At 35.3% G+C, this 14,614-nt stretch overlaps 1 protein-coding gene across 8 annotated transcripts in view; it reads right to left on the bottom strand.

Moving 5' to 3' along the window:
- The window catches only part of EVI5 (ecotropic viral integration site 5), a 227,002-nt gene that overhangs the window by 59,131 nt on the left and 153,257 nt on the right, over positions 1-14,614 (bottom strand). For all 8 annotated transcript variants that reach the window (XM_043460636.1, XM_043460635.1, XM_043460632.1 and 5 more), the window contains one exon: positions 6,125-6,220. In XM_043460636.1, the coding sequence (XP_043316571.1) occupies positions 6,125-6,220 (96 nt within the window). The remainder of the gene's footprint in view (positions 1-6,124; positions 6,221-14,614) is intronic.

Raw genomic sequence — 14,614 nt, 5'->3', positions numbered from 1 at the left:
ACCTGAATGAAGTGAGATTATATAGTATTTAAAGTTCATAATGATTACTCTGAAAAATATTAAAATGATATACATGATATCATATTTTTTATATTTAATGTCACTGTAGAGTTCAACCCCTTAATTCTATAGGGGTATGTATGATCTGCTTCAAACAAGTGACTAAAATCCATTAATAAATGTCATTCTGCTTGAGGAGGAGGAAACCTCAGCAATAACTTTTACAAATAGCTCAGGAAAATGGCTAAAATTTGAAAGATGCCACATTAAAAAAAAAAATTAAATTCACTATGAGGCACTAATGTAAATTAGCTCCTCCAAAGACTGTGGAAAAGGCATTATTATAAAGAACATTAAGCATATTACAAATGTAGTTCACTCAGAATAACATGGCAGGGTAGTGATTATGAATCAGACCTGAAAGTTTCAAGTTGACTGTAGACTCTTTGAAAATAAATACAATCAACTTCAACCTCATAAGTATATCTTCTATAGAATGCTACAGTATGTACATAAATGAGTATTTCCTCATCTAAATGAGACATTCACAAAAGTACAATTTTCTTAACTACTTTTTTAAAAAGTAGTCTTTATTTTTATCAACAACTAATTACATAGTCATGTAATTTATGAAATGAAGAGTTTGAAAGAATTTGGTTTGTGGGTAAAATTTTTATTTACAAGAGAGCAATGGTAACTGGAAGAATTAGTCTGAAGAGATTTGAAGTATAAAAATATTTGACTAAGTTGAGTTCTCCCCCTAGTGGAACTTGAAAATGATCTAAAATATTTCCATGATTAAACATAACCTAAAATGTATTGTTTTTGTAATTGAAAAAGGAGTTTAGGATTTTAACAAAAGATCTATTTATAGATCTTAACTTGTATATAATAAATAAATGAATGAAGGTTGAATCATTAAGATGTTTATTGAAAACATATCTATCACATGTATTAATAGCAAACTGGTCAAGGAAAACTCAATAAACAGAAAACATGTAAAAAGCAGAGGACTAGAGGATACAGGAAAACAGCAATTTTCTGAAGACATGATAGCTTGTAAATGGTACAAAATTTTAAAAGAATATAAACACTTTGAAAGAGTGAGAGTGTGTGTGTTTGTGTGTAGGTGCTAGGGAGAGAGGACAGGGTGGTAATGGTCAAAGAAGAGGCTGGAGGTGAAAGTTTGAACAATAAATGAAAAGGCTAGCTTTTGTGCTGAGGAGTTTTGATGTGATTTGGTAGGTAAAAGGCAGTCAATAAAGTTTTTATGCCTTAGAAAGATAATTCTGGTGGCTCCGTGGGAGAGCTCAGGCCAGAGAAAAAGAAGTTGAACAGGAAGCTGTGATGTTCAGGTAGGGACGAATGCAGATACATTAGGGAGTAGCAGGGAGGAACAGAAAGGCCATGAAAGATTTTTTTTTTAAGTTTCTGAAATGAGTAAAATTACCTCTGATTTAGTTTTATATTTACCCATGCCTTTTATGTTTTGAAGAAACTGAAGAGCTGGACATGTTTAATCTGTATGAATTATTAAGAAATATCTGAAACCAGTCAATCCTAAAGGAAATCAGTCCTGACTATTCATTCGAAGGACTGATGGTGAAGCTGAAGCTCCAATTCTTTGGCCACCTGAGGTGAAGAACAGAGTCACCGGAAAAGACCCTGATGCTGGGAAAGACTGAAGGCAGCAGGAGAAGGGGTGACAGAGGATGAGATGGTTGGATGGCATCACTGACTCGATGGACATGAGTCTGAGCAAGCTCTGGGAGTTGGTGACGAACAGGGAAGCCTGGTGTGTGGACGCAAAGAGTCGGACACAACTGAGTGACTGATCTGAACTGAACTGACTGCACTGAAGGCAAATTTACATGAGTAGGCGAGCAGCTGAAATGCTAGTAGGAATGTTAACTAGCACAAGCTCTTTGTGAAAATAACTTCATATTCTCAAATAAAGTTGGAAGTTTACATACTCGGCCTTGATAAATACGGCAGAACAATAAGAAAGGCGTAAGTGAAGTTCCTACTAAGTTGAGTAATTCGGTAAGAGATGATACCATCAAACAAGACTTGAGATACAAAAGTATAAAAACATTTTGGATGGAATAGAAACACATTTGATTTTAAACATCTTGAATTTGGAGTTCCTGTACAACTTTCAGGAGGAACTCTCTACTGTCCATTAAAAACATTGGTCTACTGATCAAAAGACACAATATGTTAAAAACGACAACAAAAGACAAGTTAGAAAGTGGAAGTAGATATCTGCAATACATAACATATGACAGAAACCGTCACAATATTGTAAAGTAATTATCCTCCAATTAAAAATAAAATAAAACTTAAAAGAACTATATATACTTAAGAAAAAGATAAACAACCCACATGAAAAAATACAGAAGATTGTAATAGGCACTCTATAAAAGATGAAATCCAAGTTTCCAACCTCATTAGTAAAACAGCAAATGGAAATTAAAATCATGATGAAATATTACTGCATACCCCCCAGACTGGCATAAATTAAAACATCTGACACCACCAAGGGCTGTGGAACAACAGAACTTTCATATGCTGTGGATGGAAGTTAAAACTGGCACAGACACTCTGGAAAATAAAACTGATGATCTGCATGCTTATGACCCAGCCATTCCACACCCTGCCATACATGCTAAAGAAACTCTTGTGCACTTGTGGCCAGTATAGTGTATAAGATTGCTTATAATCACAGCATTGTTTGTAACAGTCCCAATCTGGAAATTTACAAATGGACATACACATTGCCATATATTTACAAAATGGAAATGTTGCAGTGAGAAAAATGATGACTCACTAAAGTAACGGTGAACAAAGAAAGAAGAGACACAAATATTCAACATGACTCTACACGAAATTCAGAAACAGAAAACTAAACTGTATGGATGAGAGATGAATACAAAGATGACACTACTATAAGGTAAAGCAGAGGAGTCACTACTATAAAATTCAGGATAAGGGAGCAGGGTGTGATCACGCAGACTTCTGGAATACAGACAATATTCTATCTTGACCCAAGTAGTAGTTATATGGATACTGTTTTTACATATAATGTAGTGTGTTTTATGAACTTTTCTGTATACTATGTTCATAATTTTTTTTAAAGATGTAAGATTATGGGACTTCCCTGCTAAGACTCCATGCTCCCAATGCAGGGGGCCTGGGATCAATCTCTGGTCAGGGAAGAGATTCAATGTGCTGCAACTAAGAGTTCGCACGCCACAACTAAAAATCCTACTTGCCACAACTAAGACCTGGCACAGTCAAATAAATAAATAATTTTTTAATAGGGTATAAGATTGTTAGTTACGAGAAAACATGCTAGGATGGAGCTAGATTAGAATTTATTGTTGTAAAGATGGCTCTTGAAACTATATAAGTGAGGTCCTTCACTGTATACTGAATAGTTTTTAAAAACCTAAAAATCTTGGATTCTCAAAGGAATACAAACACACAGAACTGAAAACAACTTCAACAAGCAAAGAGTCAAAAGTGGATGGTGCTAGGAAAGCCAAGAGAGGAGAAAAGCTAAGAGGACAAAGGGGTCAATAATGACAAATGAAATAAGTTCCAGCCAGTTGAATATTGAAAAAATACCAATGAACCAGCAATTAGGATTCACTTATGAGACATTTGAGGCTAACATACTCCTATTAACAGTAAAAAAAAAATTTTTAACAGTAAAATTTTATGCACTCCTTTTGTTTTTGAAAACTGGTGAAATACATGTTATGTTTCATTTTAAACAAAGCGTGCAGCATAGCAGCGTCTTCATTTTAATTAGCATTTAAGAATCAACAACAACAACAAAAAAAGAATCAACAAAAAGTAATTCAAATCTTGCTATTTTGTGACTAAGATGTACAGAAACGTGGCAAAATTTTATAATTTTCATGATATAAAAGTAATGACTAAAATTAGAATTGCATATGATAGCATGACTTAAATAGCTGATTACAGATATCTTATGCAGTTGGTTCTTGTCTGAAGTTTTTCTTTGAAAGTGAAAGGGAAAGTCACTCAGCCGATTCTTTGTGACCCCATCAAATTCTCCAGAGAATACTGGAGTGGGTAGACTTTCCCTTCTCTGGGGGATCTTCCCAACCCAGGGATTGAACCCAGGTCTCCCTCATTGCAGGTGGATTCTTTACCAGCTGAGCCACAGGGGAAGCCCAAGAATACTAGAGTGGGTAGCCTATCCTTTCTCCAGAGGATCTTCCCGACCCAGGAATCGAACCGGGGTCTCCTGCATTGCAGGTGAATTCTTTACCAACTGAGCTATCAGAGAGGCCCTGAAGTTTTTGTGGATATGCAATAATTTCTGAGGAATACTAGCAATAGAACATAAAATGGATACTGTTTTATAAACTTTTGCAAATCATAATGTGTTGTGATTACTTTTGACCCAGACCTTAAATTGAAATTTACAGACAAAAAGGCATTTCAGGTGGGAAGAAAATTCTAGGTGTTGCAGCCAAAACTGTATTATGGGTTGGAAGAGAATCTAATAAAACATTTTTAAAAATAAGATTTTTAAACATAATACTTTGCCCATATTGCAAATATACTTATAAAATAAAACAAATGTATTTATATTATAAAATAAATAGTTCATAATAAATGACAAAACACTTATTTTCAAAGTTTTGAATTATCTCTCAAAAACAGCTTTGACAATAAGGAAATATGACACAGGTAACAAAAGGAAAAATAGGTAAGTTGGACTTCAAAAATAAAAACTTTTGTGTATCAGAGGACATTAACAACAAAACAAAAAGACAGCCCACAGAATGAGAGGAAATACCTTCAAAAATATTTGCATATATCTGATATGGATTGACCTTGAGAATATATAAGAAACTTCCATAACTCAACAACAATCCATTTAAAAATCAGGCAAAGGACTGAACCTACCATTTCCTTAAAGAAGACATAATGGCAAACAAGCACATGAAAAGATGGTCAACATTATTAATCACTGGTGGTGGTTTAGTTGCTAGGTTGTGTCCCACTCTTGCGACCCCACAGACTGTAGCCCATCAGGCTATTCTGTCCATGGGATTTTCCAGGCAAGAATACTGGAGTGGGTTGCCATCTCCTTCTCCAGGGGATCTTCCAGACCCAGGAATTGAACCTGGGTCTCCTGCATTGCAGGCAGACTCTTTACCAATTAAGCTACGAGGGAAGACCTTTACTAATCACAAGGGAAAAGCAAATCAAAAGCATAATGAGATACCACTTCACACTCATTAGGATGACTATTTAAAAAAACAAAAGACAACACAGAGAATTAACAAGTATTAGTGACGATGTGGAAAAACTAGTCCAACATTGTTGGAAAGAATGTAAAATGGTTCAGCTGCTGCGGAAAACGGTATAGCAATTCCTCAAAAAATTAAATACAGAATTACCACATGATTCAGCAATTTCACTTCTGGGTATATACCACCCACAAATGAAAACACGGGCTCAAATAGTCATTTGTACACTCATATTCATAGCAGCATTACTCACAACAGCCAAAAGGCAGAAGCAATCTAAATGTTCATCAATGAATAAACAGATAAACAAAAAGTTGTATGCACACACAATGGAGTATTATTCAGCCATAAAAAAGGAAGAAAATTCTGATACAACATTACAACATCAATGAACCTTGAGGACATTACTCTTAGTAAAGTAAGCCAGTCACAGGAAAATAAATACTCTATGATTTCACTTACCTGAGATTAACTAGAGGAGTCAAATTCAGAGACAGAAAGTACAAGGGTGGTTTCCAGGGGTTGAGGGAAGACGGGAATGGGGAGTTGTTGAACAGGCACAGAGTTTCAGTTTTACAAGGTGAAGAGTTTTGGAAATTGGTTGCACAACAATGAGAATGTACTTAATGAAACAGGCTGTATACATTAAAATTGTAAATTTTACCACAATAAGTATATTTTTATTGCAATTTAAAAAACTGGACTTGGAAAGGAGTGTTGAAAACAGAAACACAGTTGTTAGGATGAAGACGTAAGTCACTATCCGTGTGCAGAGGAGAGGGAAATAACTGCATTATTATTACATTTACTTTACTGTTTTCACGCGGTACCTGGATCTCAAGCTCAGCAATGTGCTGCTGTAGTTCCGCAACAGCTGCTATGCGATCTGCTTCCCGGAGCCTCACAGCCATCACTTCTTCCTTGTTCTAGGGTGGTAAACAAAGCAAACCAAAAACAAACCACACAATAAACCAAACCATCAATAAAACAAACATTGTAACTTGCCTCAAATTTAGAAAGTAACAAATAGACCCCTGATTAAATCAGAGAGAAAAAAAAAAGCCATTATAACTAACACGACACTGTAAATCAACTATATTTCAATAAAAAAAATCTTTTTAAATGCCATTATAACTTGAACTTGGTATAAAATGAAGAATAAATATATATAACAGCATTCCATCTTTAAGAGCACTTGTATATAAATATTGCTCAAACTTTTAAATTAAAAGTTAATTAAAACTATTAAAATTACTGTTGATTGTGAAAACTTAATTTTTTATCCAGGAACAATTATTGAGAACTTTCAAATATGTAACTAGGACAATAGATTGATAGGGAATATAAACACTGTATGTTAGCTAGATAATATTTTTAAAATTACATTTTTTGAGGCAATGAATGCTAATGAATATTAATTTTATACTACAAAGGCGATAATAGAAGAGAAAGATGGAATATACAAAAATATATAATATTGAGGAAATATTAACTTCAGTTGAAATTTAGCAATCAGTATCAAAAATGTGCAGCATGGTGACCATAGGAGAAATTTAGCACCTGAGAGTAATATCAAAATTTTAAAAAATTTCACACTTAGTAAAAATATAATTAAACTTTTAAATAAAAATATATTTATTCTTTTATCTTTTTTGATATGATCCTGGTACTTCATTTCAAGCAAATATTGCTTTAAATATTTTGCCAAGTTGTACATGGCCACTAAGTATAGTTTCTACACACAATTAATAACCAGCTCTCAAGCAAGTGTGTGTGTGTGTGTGTATAAATATGTTTGTATGTACATTTACAATATATTTTAATCTAGACTGAAATAGAAGATGTACAGTATATAACAGTTAAGATACATAATACTCATTATTATAAATTCTATTTAGCCAATATACTCTCATAGAAAGCTTTCCCTAATTTTTGCCAAATCTTGTGTCCATAAGTCACCTACCGCTGAAAATGAGGGAAAAGTAAAGTGTTGATGTAAACTCTGGCTAATTTTTGTTTGTGTTATTTATTCTGATAATAGAGTTATTATCACTCTGATAACAGTGATCAAATACTGGAAGAAAACTTCCTCAATATTATTGTGCTATTCATAATGTAAAGACTGAAGACACAACACATTTTTAAGCTTTAACAGTCTAGCGAAGGAGACAAAAACTTTCTTTAAAGGGCCAGATAGTAAATAATTTCAGACTTATGGGTCATACAGGCTATTACAACTACTCTATCCGCCACTGGAGTGTGAAAGTGGTCACAGACGATATACAAATGAATAGGAAATAAATGAATATATTTCAATATACAAATGAATGTATTCCAATAAAACTTTATTTACAAAAACAGGCAGCCTGATAGATTTGGAACATGGGCTACAATTTGCCAACTTCTGGTCTAGATAATTAACAAAACAGTAAGTCAAGCTTTGATTTGTAGTTTGCCAATTAATGTGGTATAACTACTCCCATCATGGCTCCTTTCAACTTGACATAACATTAGTGAACAGCAGTGAAGATAACATTAGTGGCACACCATGGTATTTCTACAATACAGACATAATAAGTGTAATAACCTGAAGTGCACACATAATAGTAAAATGTAAAAATTAGGAAATCATAAAGTTTGAGTATTTACTATCATTATTTTATCATAATTTGTTAATTATGTTAAATAATTTAATTTTTAATATGACTGTTTAACAATTGTGTCACAAAATTCCTGAAAATTTAACAATTGGTTCTTGCAAGCCTTTACCAGCTATTTCCAGCACACCACTGTGTCTATGTTTAATAAAACTCAAATCTCTGTCACTCCCTTATTTTAAACACTTTACTAGTATTCCACAGATATTGAGATAACAGGTTCTTTTACTAGTGTCCAGGACTCTCCATGATTTGGCTTCCCTATCTACTGCTCTAGCTTCATATATTACCAGTATTCCTTATCACACACTCCCCTCCAACTCGAATGAACTTTTAGTTCAAGCAAACAACCTTGTCTGTTTTGCTCTTCACATGTGCTATTCCCTTCGCCTAGTGAACTCTCTGTTGTCTTTCCTCAACTAACTCCTACATATCCTTAAGGTCTTAGCTTAATCATTCCTTAGTGAGCTTTGCTTGAACCATAAACTAAACTCACATTACAGGATCCAATGTACCACCTCAATCACAGCACTACTCATACTGCATTGTAATGGTGTGTTTGTCTGTATCCTTTGCTAAAACAGAGCCCCTTGAGGACAAAGATTTCTCTCCAACAGCCAGCACCACCTTGTAACCACTGAGTGCACCACTTAAAAAGCCTCATCCTTTAGCTTTAGCTAAGCCTGAGATGACTGTAGCGTCGTGAGGCTCTAAATCAGAATCACTACATTAAGCTGCTTCTGAATTTCTGATCCACAGAAACTCTGGGGTATTTAGTCGTTACTATTATTTTAAGTTGCTAAATTTTAGAGGTTATCTGTTAAATAGCAATAGATAACTAATGCATATTTACTCTACTAATATTAACGTTGTATAAAAATATTACATCCATCAAGTAAAACACCACATATTTGGGCACCAACTTTCTCCTACTTTTCCTCCCTCTCCAACCCAATCACTGAGTCTCTATAAAAATACTGGATTGATCTACTCTACTTTAGTTCCACTGCCAACAACTGAGCCAAAGCGAGCACCTCTGTCTTGTTCTAGTACCTGATGATCTCACATCACCTCTCTCCAAAGCCACCTCAAATCCATATCCACACAGAGTGGCATGTGTGTTCTCTTAAAAAATAATTATATTAACTTTTACATGCATTATCTCCTAATAAAGCTAAAATTAACTGCTGAAACCTTAAGCATATTTGCATAAACTCAAAATAGTTCCTCCAAATACGTATTAATTATTGTCCTATTGTGGTGGTTGTAACAAATTCTTTGATACTCTTTCCTTCAGAAGTTGTAACTTAATGCCCTTTCCTCCACTTGAACCATTGTCTAGCCTCAGTAACTTGCCTGTAAGGAACAGAGTATGAGGGTGGGGGGACTTCTGTAGTGGAGAAAGTGAGCAGATACCAACTTAAGCAAATGACCAAAGTTAACAGCACCAGAGGTAAGGTGTATCAATACAGAATGCCCTGTGATGGGCTTCCCAGATGGCTCAGTGGTAAAGAATCTGCTGCCAGTGCTGGAGACGCAGGTTTGATCCCTGGGTCAAGGTCTCCTGGAGGAAGATGTGGCCACCCACTCCAGCATTCTTGCCTGGGAAATCCCATGGACAGAGGAGCCTGGCGGGACTACATACATGGGGCTGCAAAAGAGCTGGACACGACCTAGCAACTGCACACACACATGCCCCTGATATAATATACTGAGAAAGGGCCCAAGACACATAACCTTGGTCTGAGCATAAGAAAACATCAGACAATCCTAAATTGAGGGATTTCTACAACATACCTCAGATCAAAGAAGAATGAGACATGATGGGGAAATCTGAATGAAGGCTGTAATTCAGTAATAACATTATCACTAATGTTCATTTCTTAGCACTAATAACTGTGTCATGTTTATGTAACAGGTTAAAATTAGGAGGGGCTAATTAAAGGGTATATGGGAACTCCCTGTACTATCTTTGCCACTTTACTGTAAACATAAAATTATGTCAAAAGTAAAAGTAAAAAACTGAAGCAAAGGACTCCCCTGGTGGTCCAATGTAAGAATTGGCCTGCCAATGCATGGGACCGGGGTTTGATCCCTAGTCCAGGAAGATCCCACATGCTGCAGGGCAACCATGCCATGTGTCACAGCTCCTGAGCCCAAGCGCTACTGAAGCCTGCAAGCTCAAAAGCCCGTGCTCCGCAACAAGAGAAGCTACTGCAAAGAGAAACCCATGCACCACAACTAGATAGAAGCCCCCACACCACAACTAGAGAGAAGCCCCCACCTGCCACAACCAGAGAAAAAGCCTTTGTAAAGCAAAGACCCAGCACAAACAAAAATAAAATAATGAATAAAATTTAAATAAAAACTGAAAAAAAAAAAACTGAAGCAAACAGAGCAAATAAAAAAATGTATCATGATTTTTATCCTACCTCTCAGTGGCCTCCCAAGAATTTAAGAGTAAAACTCAAACTTGTTACCATGACCTATAAATATCTACATCGTTAGAAGCTAAGTCCTAGCTTACCTCCCTGGCTTTATCTCATTCAGCTCTGCATTATATATGAGACTCAGCAACCAAGTTCTTTCCTGCTTTTTGGGTCTTGATCTCTGACCTTTTTCATGTAAGGATCTCCCCCCTGCTCTTCATAAGGCTGGTTCTTTCTTATTCTTCAGCTCAGATACCGTCTCCTGGCACTTGATTTTAATTACCACTTCCTCTAACTTCTCACTCTACAGAACATTATTACTAATGATCTTTTCTATTTTTTATTTATTGTCTCACTAAACATTAGGTCTACTTTCTCCATTACTGTATCCCCAATGCTTACAACAATAACCTACAAGAAGACACGCAAATATTTGACAAATATGTACACTGATGTTATCATTCTTTGAAGTCTCATAATCTCACCTCCTCCAATTCCTCATTTGAAAATCACTGTCCTAGAACATATAAATTCCATCTAATTAAAATGAAAAGATTTTGTTATACAATTTATAAGTAACATGATAAAGAAACAGGTACCATTATGCCCTGCAGGTCAAAGCACACACAAAAAAGCAGGTCAAAGCACACACACACAAAAAATGCTCTGCAGGTCAAAGCACAACCCTAAGGAGAGTAATTTGACAAAAACTATGAAAAGTACCAAGGTATTTACTCTCTGACCAAACAATCATATTTATAGTAATTTATTCTATAGAAATGTGTAGATATACCTCTATACATCTGAAATTATGTATGTACAAAGTTATTCACTATACACTGCTTGTAGTAGTAAAACACTGGGAACAAACCATGTATCCATTAATATGGACCTAGTTAAGGATACTGTGGTATATACTTGCAATGGAAAACAATGTATCTTAGAGACTAACAAGGAGACTCTAAGCACTGATAACTGAAAGCTGTACAAAACATATTAACATAAAAAGCAAAAGGTAGAATATATTGTCTGCTAACTTTCACATAAGACTGTGAGAAGAAAAAGTATATACTTTTAATTACTAGTATCTGCCTAAAAGAAACTCTAAAGGAAGTTATCAGAAAATAATAAAAGCCATTATCTGGGGAAAAAATAAAGGGGTGTACATGGTAGGGTCAGGAAGAGAGTAAGATAAAAGGAGTTCGAATGTTTTCCTTTATATTTAGCTTTAAAAACATCAAAGCATTATGAAAAAATGCACAAGTATTAAGCTACTAAAAATTACATGGAATACAAGCAACAGGTTTAATTTCTTGTTTTCTTCCTATCATTATTTCATATACGCACAATATTATAATCATAAAATACTTTGCTCAGCTTTCCTCACTTAACATTATTTATTACACAATTTTACAAGTTTGTGTATGAATATACAATAATACCTTTTCTCCTGGAGATACGTAATTATGTATCTGTTACTAGAGTATAAAATCTTTCTATAATTTTCAAATTTAGATTTACACAGGAAATCCAACAATCTTATCACTGAAATTCTGGGGGCCAGGTATGTTATGGAATTTCAGATTTTTCAGACTTTAGAAGAGTAATAAGGTGCATAAACGGAACACTAATATGATCCAATGGGTTCTAAGGCAGCGTCCAAAATGAAACTGTACGTTCAATACTCAACAAAAATGAAGCAGTGATGGGTAAGTACTCAAACCAAGTGGGATAAATAACAATTATAAATGGCTATGTTGCTGCTGCTGCTGCTGCTGCTAAGTCACTCCAGTCGTGTCTGACTCTGTGTGACCCCATAGACGGCAGCCCACCAGGCTCCCCCATCCCTGGGATTCTCCAGGCAAGAACACTGGAGTGGGTTGCCATTTCCTTCCCCAATGCGTGAAAGCGAAAAATGAAAGTGAAGTCGCTCAGTCGTGTCCAACTCTTAGCAACCCCATGGACTGCAGCCTTCCAGGCTCCTCCGTCCATGGGATTTCTCAGGCAAGAGTACTGGAGTGGGGTGCCATGGCCTTCTCCGATAAATCGCTATGTATTAGTTCAAATCAGGTTCTGCTTCCAAATGAATTTGTGTGAAATTTATGAAAAGATTTAGGTTTCAAAGTGTTTTGGATTTTCATATTGGGGATCTTAGACTTACACTGTTTTAAGTGGGAACATTCAAATTCAGTTACAGAGGGAAAATAATGCTAATATTAAAAACAGTATCCCGGACTTCCCCAGTGGTATGGTGGATGAGAATCCGTCTGCCAATGCAGGGAACATGGGTTCAGTCCCTGGTTCTGAAAGATTCCACATGCCGTAGCAACTAAGACTATGTACCACACCTACTGAAGCGTGAGTATCAAGAGACTGTGCTCCCCAATAACAGAAGCCACCACAATGAGAAGCCCGCACACTGCAATGAAGAGTAGCCCCTGCTTGCCGCAACTGGAGAAAGCCCACATGCAGCAACAAAGACCCAGCGCAGCCAAAAAACAAAAGAAATTAAAAACAAACAAAAACAGTACCCTGCTTTACATCAATGAAAAATAGCATGAGCTTTAATAATTACTTATCAACAAATTACAAGCTATAATCACATAAAATGAAATGAAAACTATCAGATTTATATAACTGAAAGACTAGCTCTCTTGAAAAAGTTAGGTTTATTGCTGAATTATTTCAATATGATAAAGTAAAATATTTAACACTTAATCAGAATGTGCCAGATGCCAGGGTGACAACATTGGTCATGATGGAAATCTGCAAAAGGCATTTAAAAACTTTGAATAAATCAATATACACCTTAAACACAGGGGAGATCTCAGAATCAGCATCTGTATATACTTTACAGAGGTATTAATGAAAAGTTAAAGTTAAATAAGATCTCATATCAGTTCTCAAAATTCTGAATGTGGGCCCATTACTTACACAAATTCAAAGGAAACAATTATTTTCATCGGCAGACTCCCCAAATATTTATTTCCAAATAACACTTTACTTTGATTAAAACGTGCTAAGGTATTTGGGGTACAGTATTAAATCCAGTAACAATGTTATCAACATGTTTAAAGAAAAACATATCAATAATAAAATACTAAATTTAGTTCTTTATTAAAAATAAGTCAGGACAGACACTGAAAAATAAAAACTGAAAAAGATATTAGTATAATAAATCAAACTGATGTAATCTCATGTTACATTATCTTATTTTTAAACTAGTCTAGGGAATTTCCTGGCAGTCCAATGGTTAGGACTCAGTGCTTTCCCTGCCATGGCTTGGGTTCAATCCAACTTCCAAGAATTAAGATCCCACAAGACAAAAAAAAAAAAAAAGCACACGTAGTCACATACTTCAGGAGGGACTACTCTTACATTAGTACAAATTTCAGTACTGCCTACAGATTTCTGTCAGAGTAAACTGTAACAGTCATGCATATTTATTAGGATGTAATTTCATCTCTGGATTTCAGTGACACTGATAAACCACTCAAGCTTCACTTTTGGTTTTTAATGACACTAGAACAAGTTGATGGAATTACAGCTTTATATCTGCCATTGAAAGTCTTATTTCTTATCATAGAATAATAAGGCTGGAATCTTTAAAGGGCATTATTCCTACTCTCTCACCATGGAAAGATGAATGTCTAGTTTTTTAAAAAATCTCATAAACAAAACCAAACTTGCCAAAAAATAAACTTGCCCTCAGTAATTCATTCTAATGTTCACCACAGTCATGTCTTTAGTTATTTCGCACACACACACACACACACAAAACCCCTCTCCTTCCACCCCATTTCCCAACTTTGCCTTCTCTCTCACCATTGCTGTATTATAAATTTAACATACTTGCATTCAAAAACTTTCCCATGCTTTATGAATCCAAACACTCCATAAAAAATTTAAAAATTGATTAAAATAATAACATGAAATGCACACAATTTTGCCAACCTTTGGGTACACACACAGCTCTTTTATTCTCTATCCAGAAAACATATATCAACAGTGACAGCCCATTAATAAGGTGCCAATCAAAGCAGAGTAGACCCAACTTCTCTAAATTACCTATCTTTTTGGTTGAGACATTAAAAGCTTCAGTTTTAAAGGGTTACAGGTCAACAGAGATACCAACCTTCAACCACTTGGTTAACTTAATTTCCTAACCAAGTGGTTGAAAACGAAGTTTCCAGCCTGAAATTTACCCAGAGCATGATGGGGTAACCTGGCCTGA

Source organism: Cervus canadensis, chromosome 2, assembly GCF_019320065.1.
Source record: "Cervus canadensis isolate Bull #8, Minnesota chromosome 2, ASM1932006v1, whole genome shotgun sequence".
NCBI classification, from domain to species: domain Eukaryota; kingdom Metazoa; phylum Chordata; class Mammalia; order Artiodactyla; family Cervidae; genus Cervus; species Cervus canadensis.
Note: the sequence above shows the minus strand (reverse complement) of the source record. Positions and strands in the feature narration are given on the sequence as shown.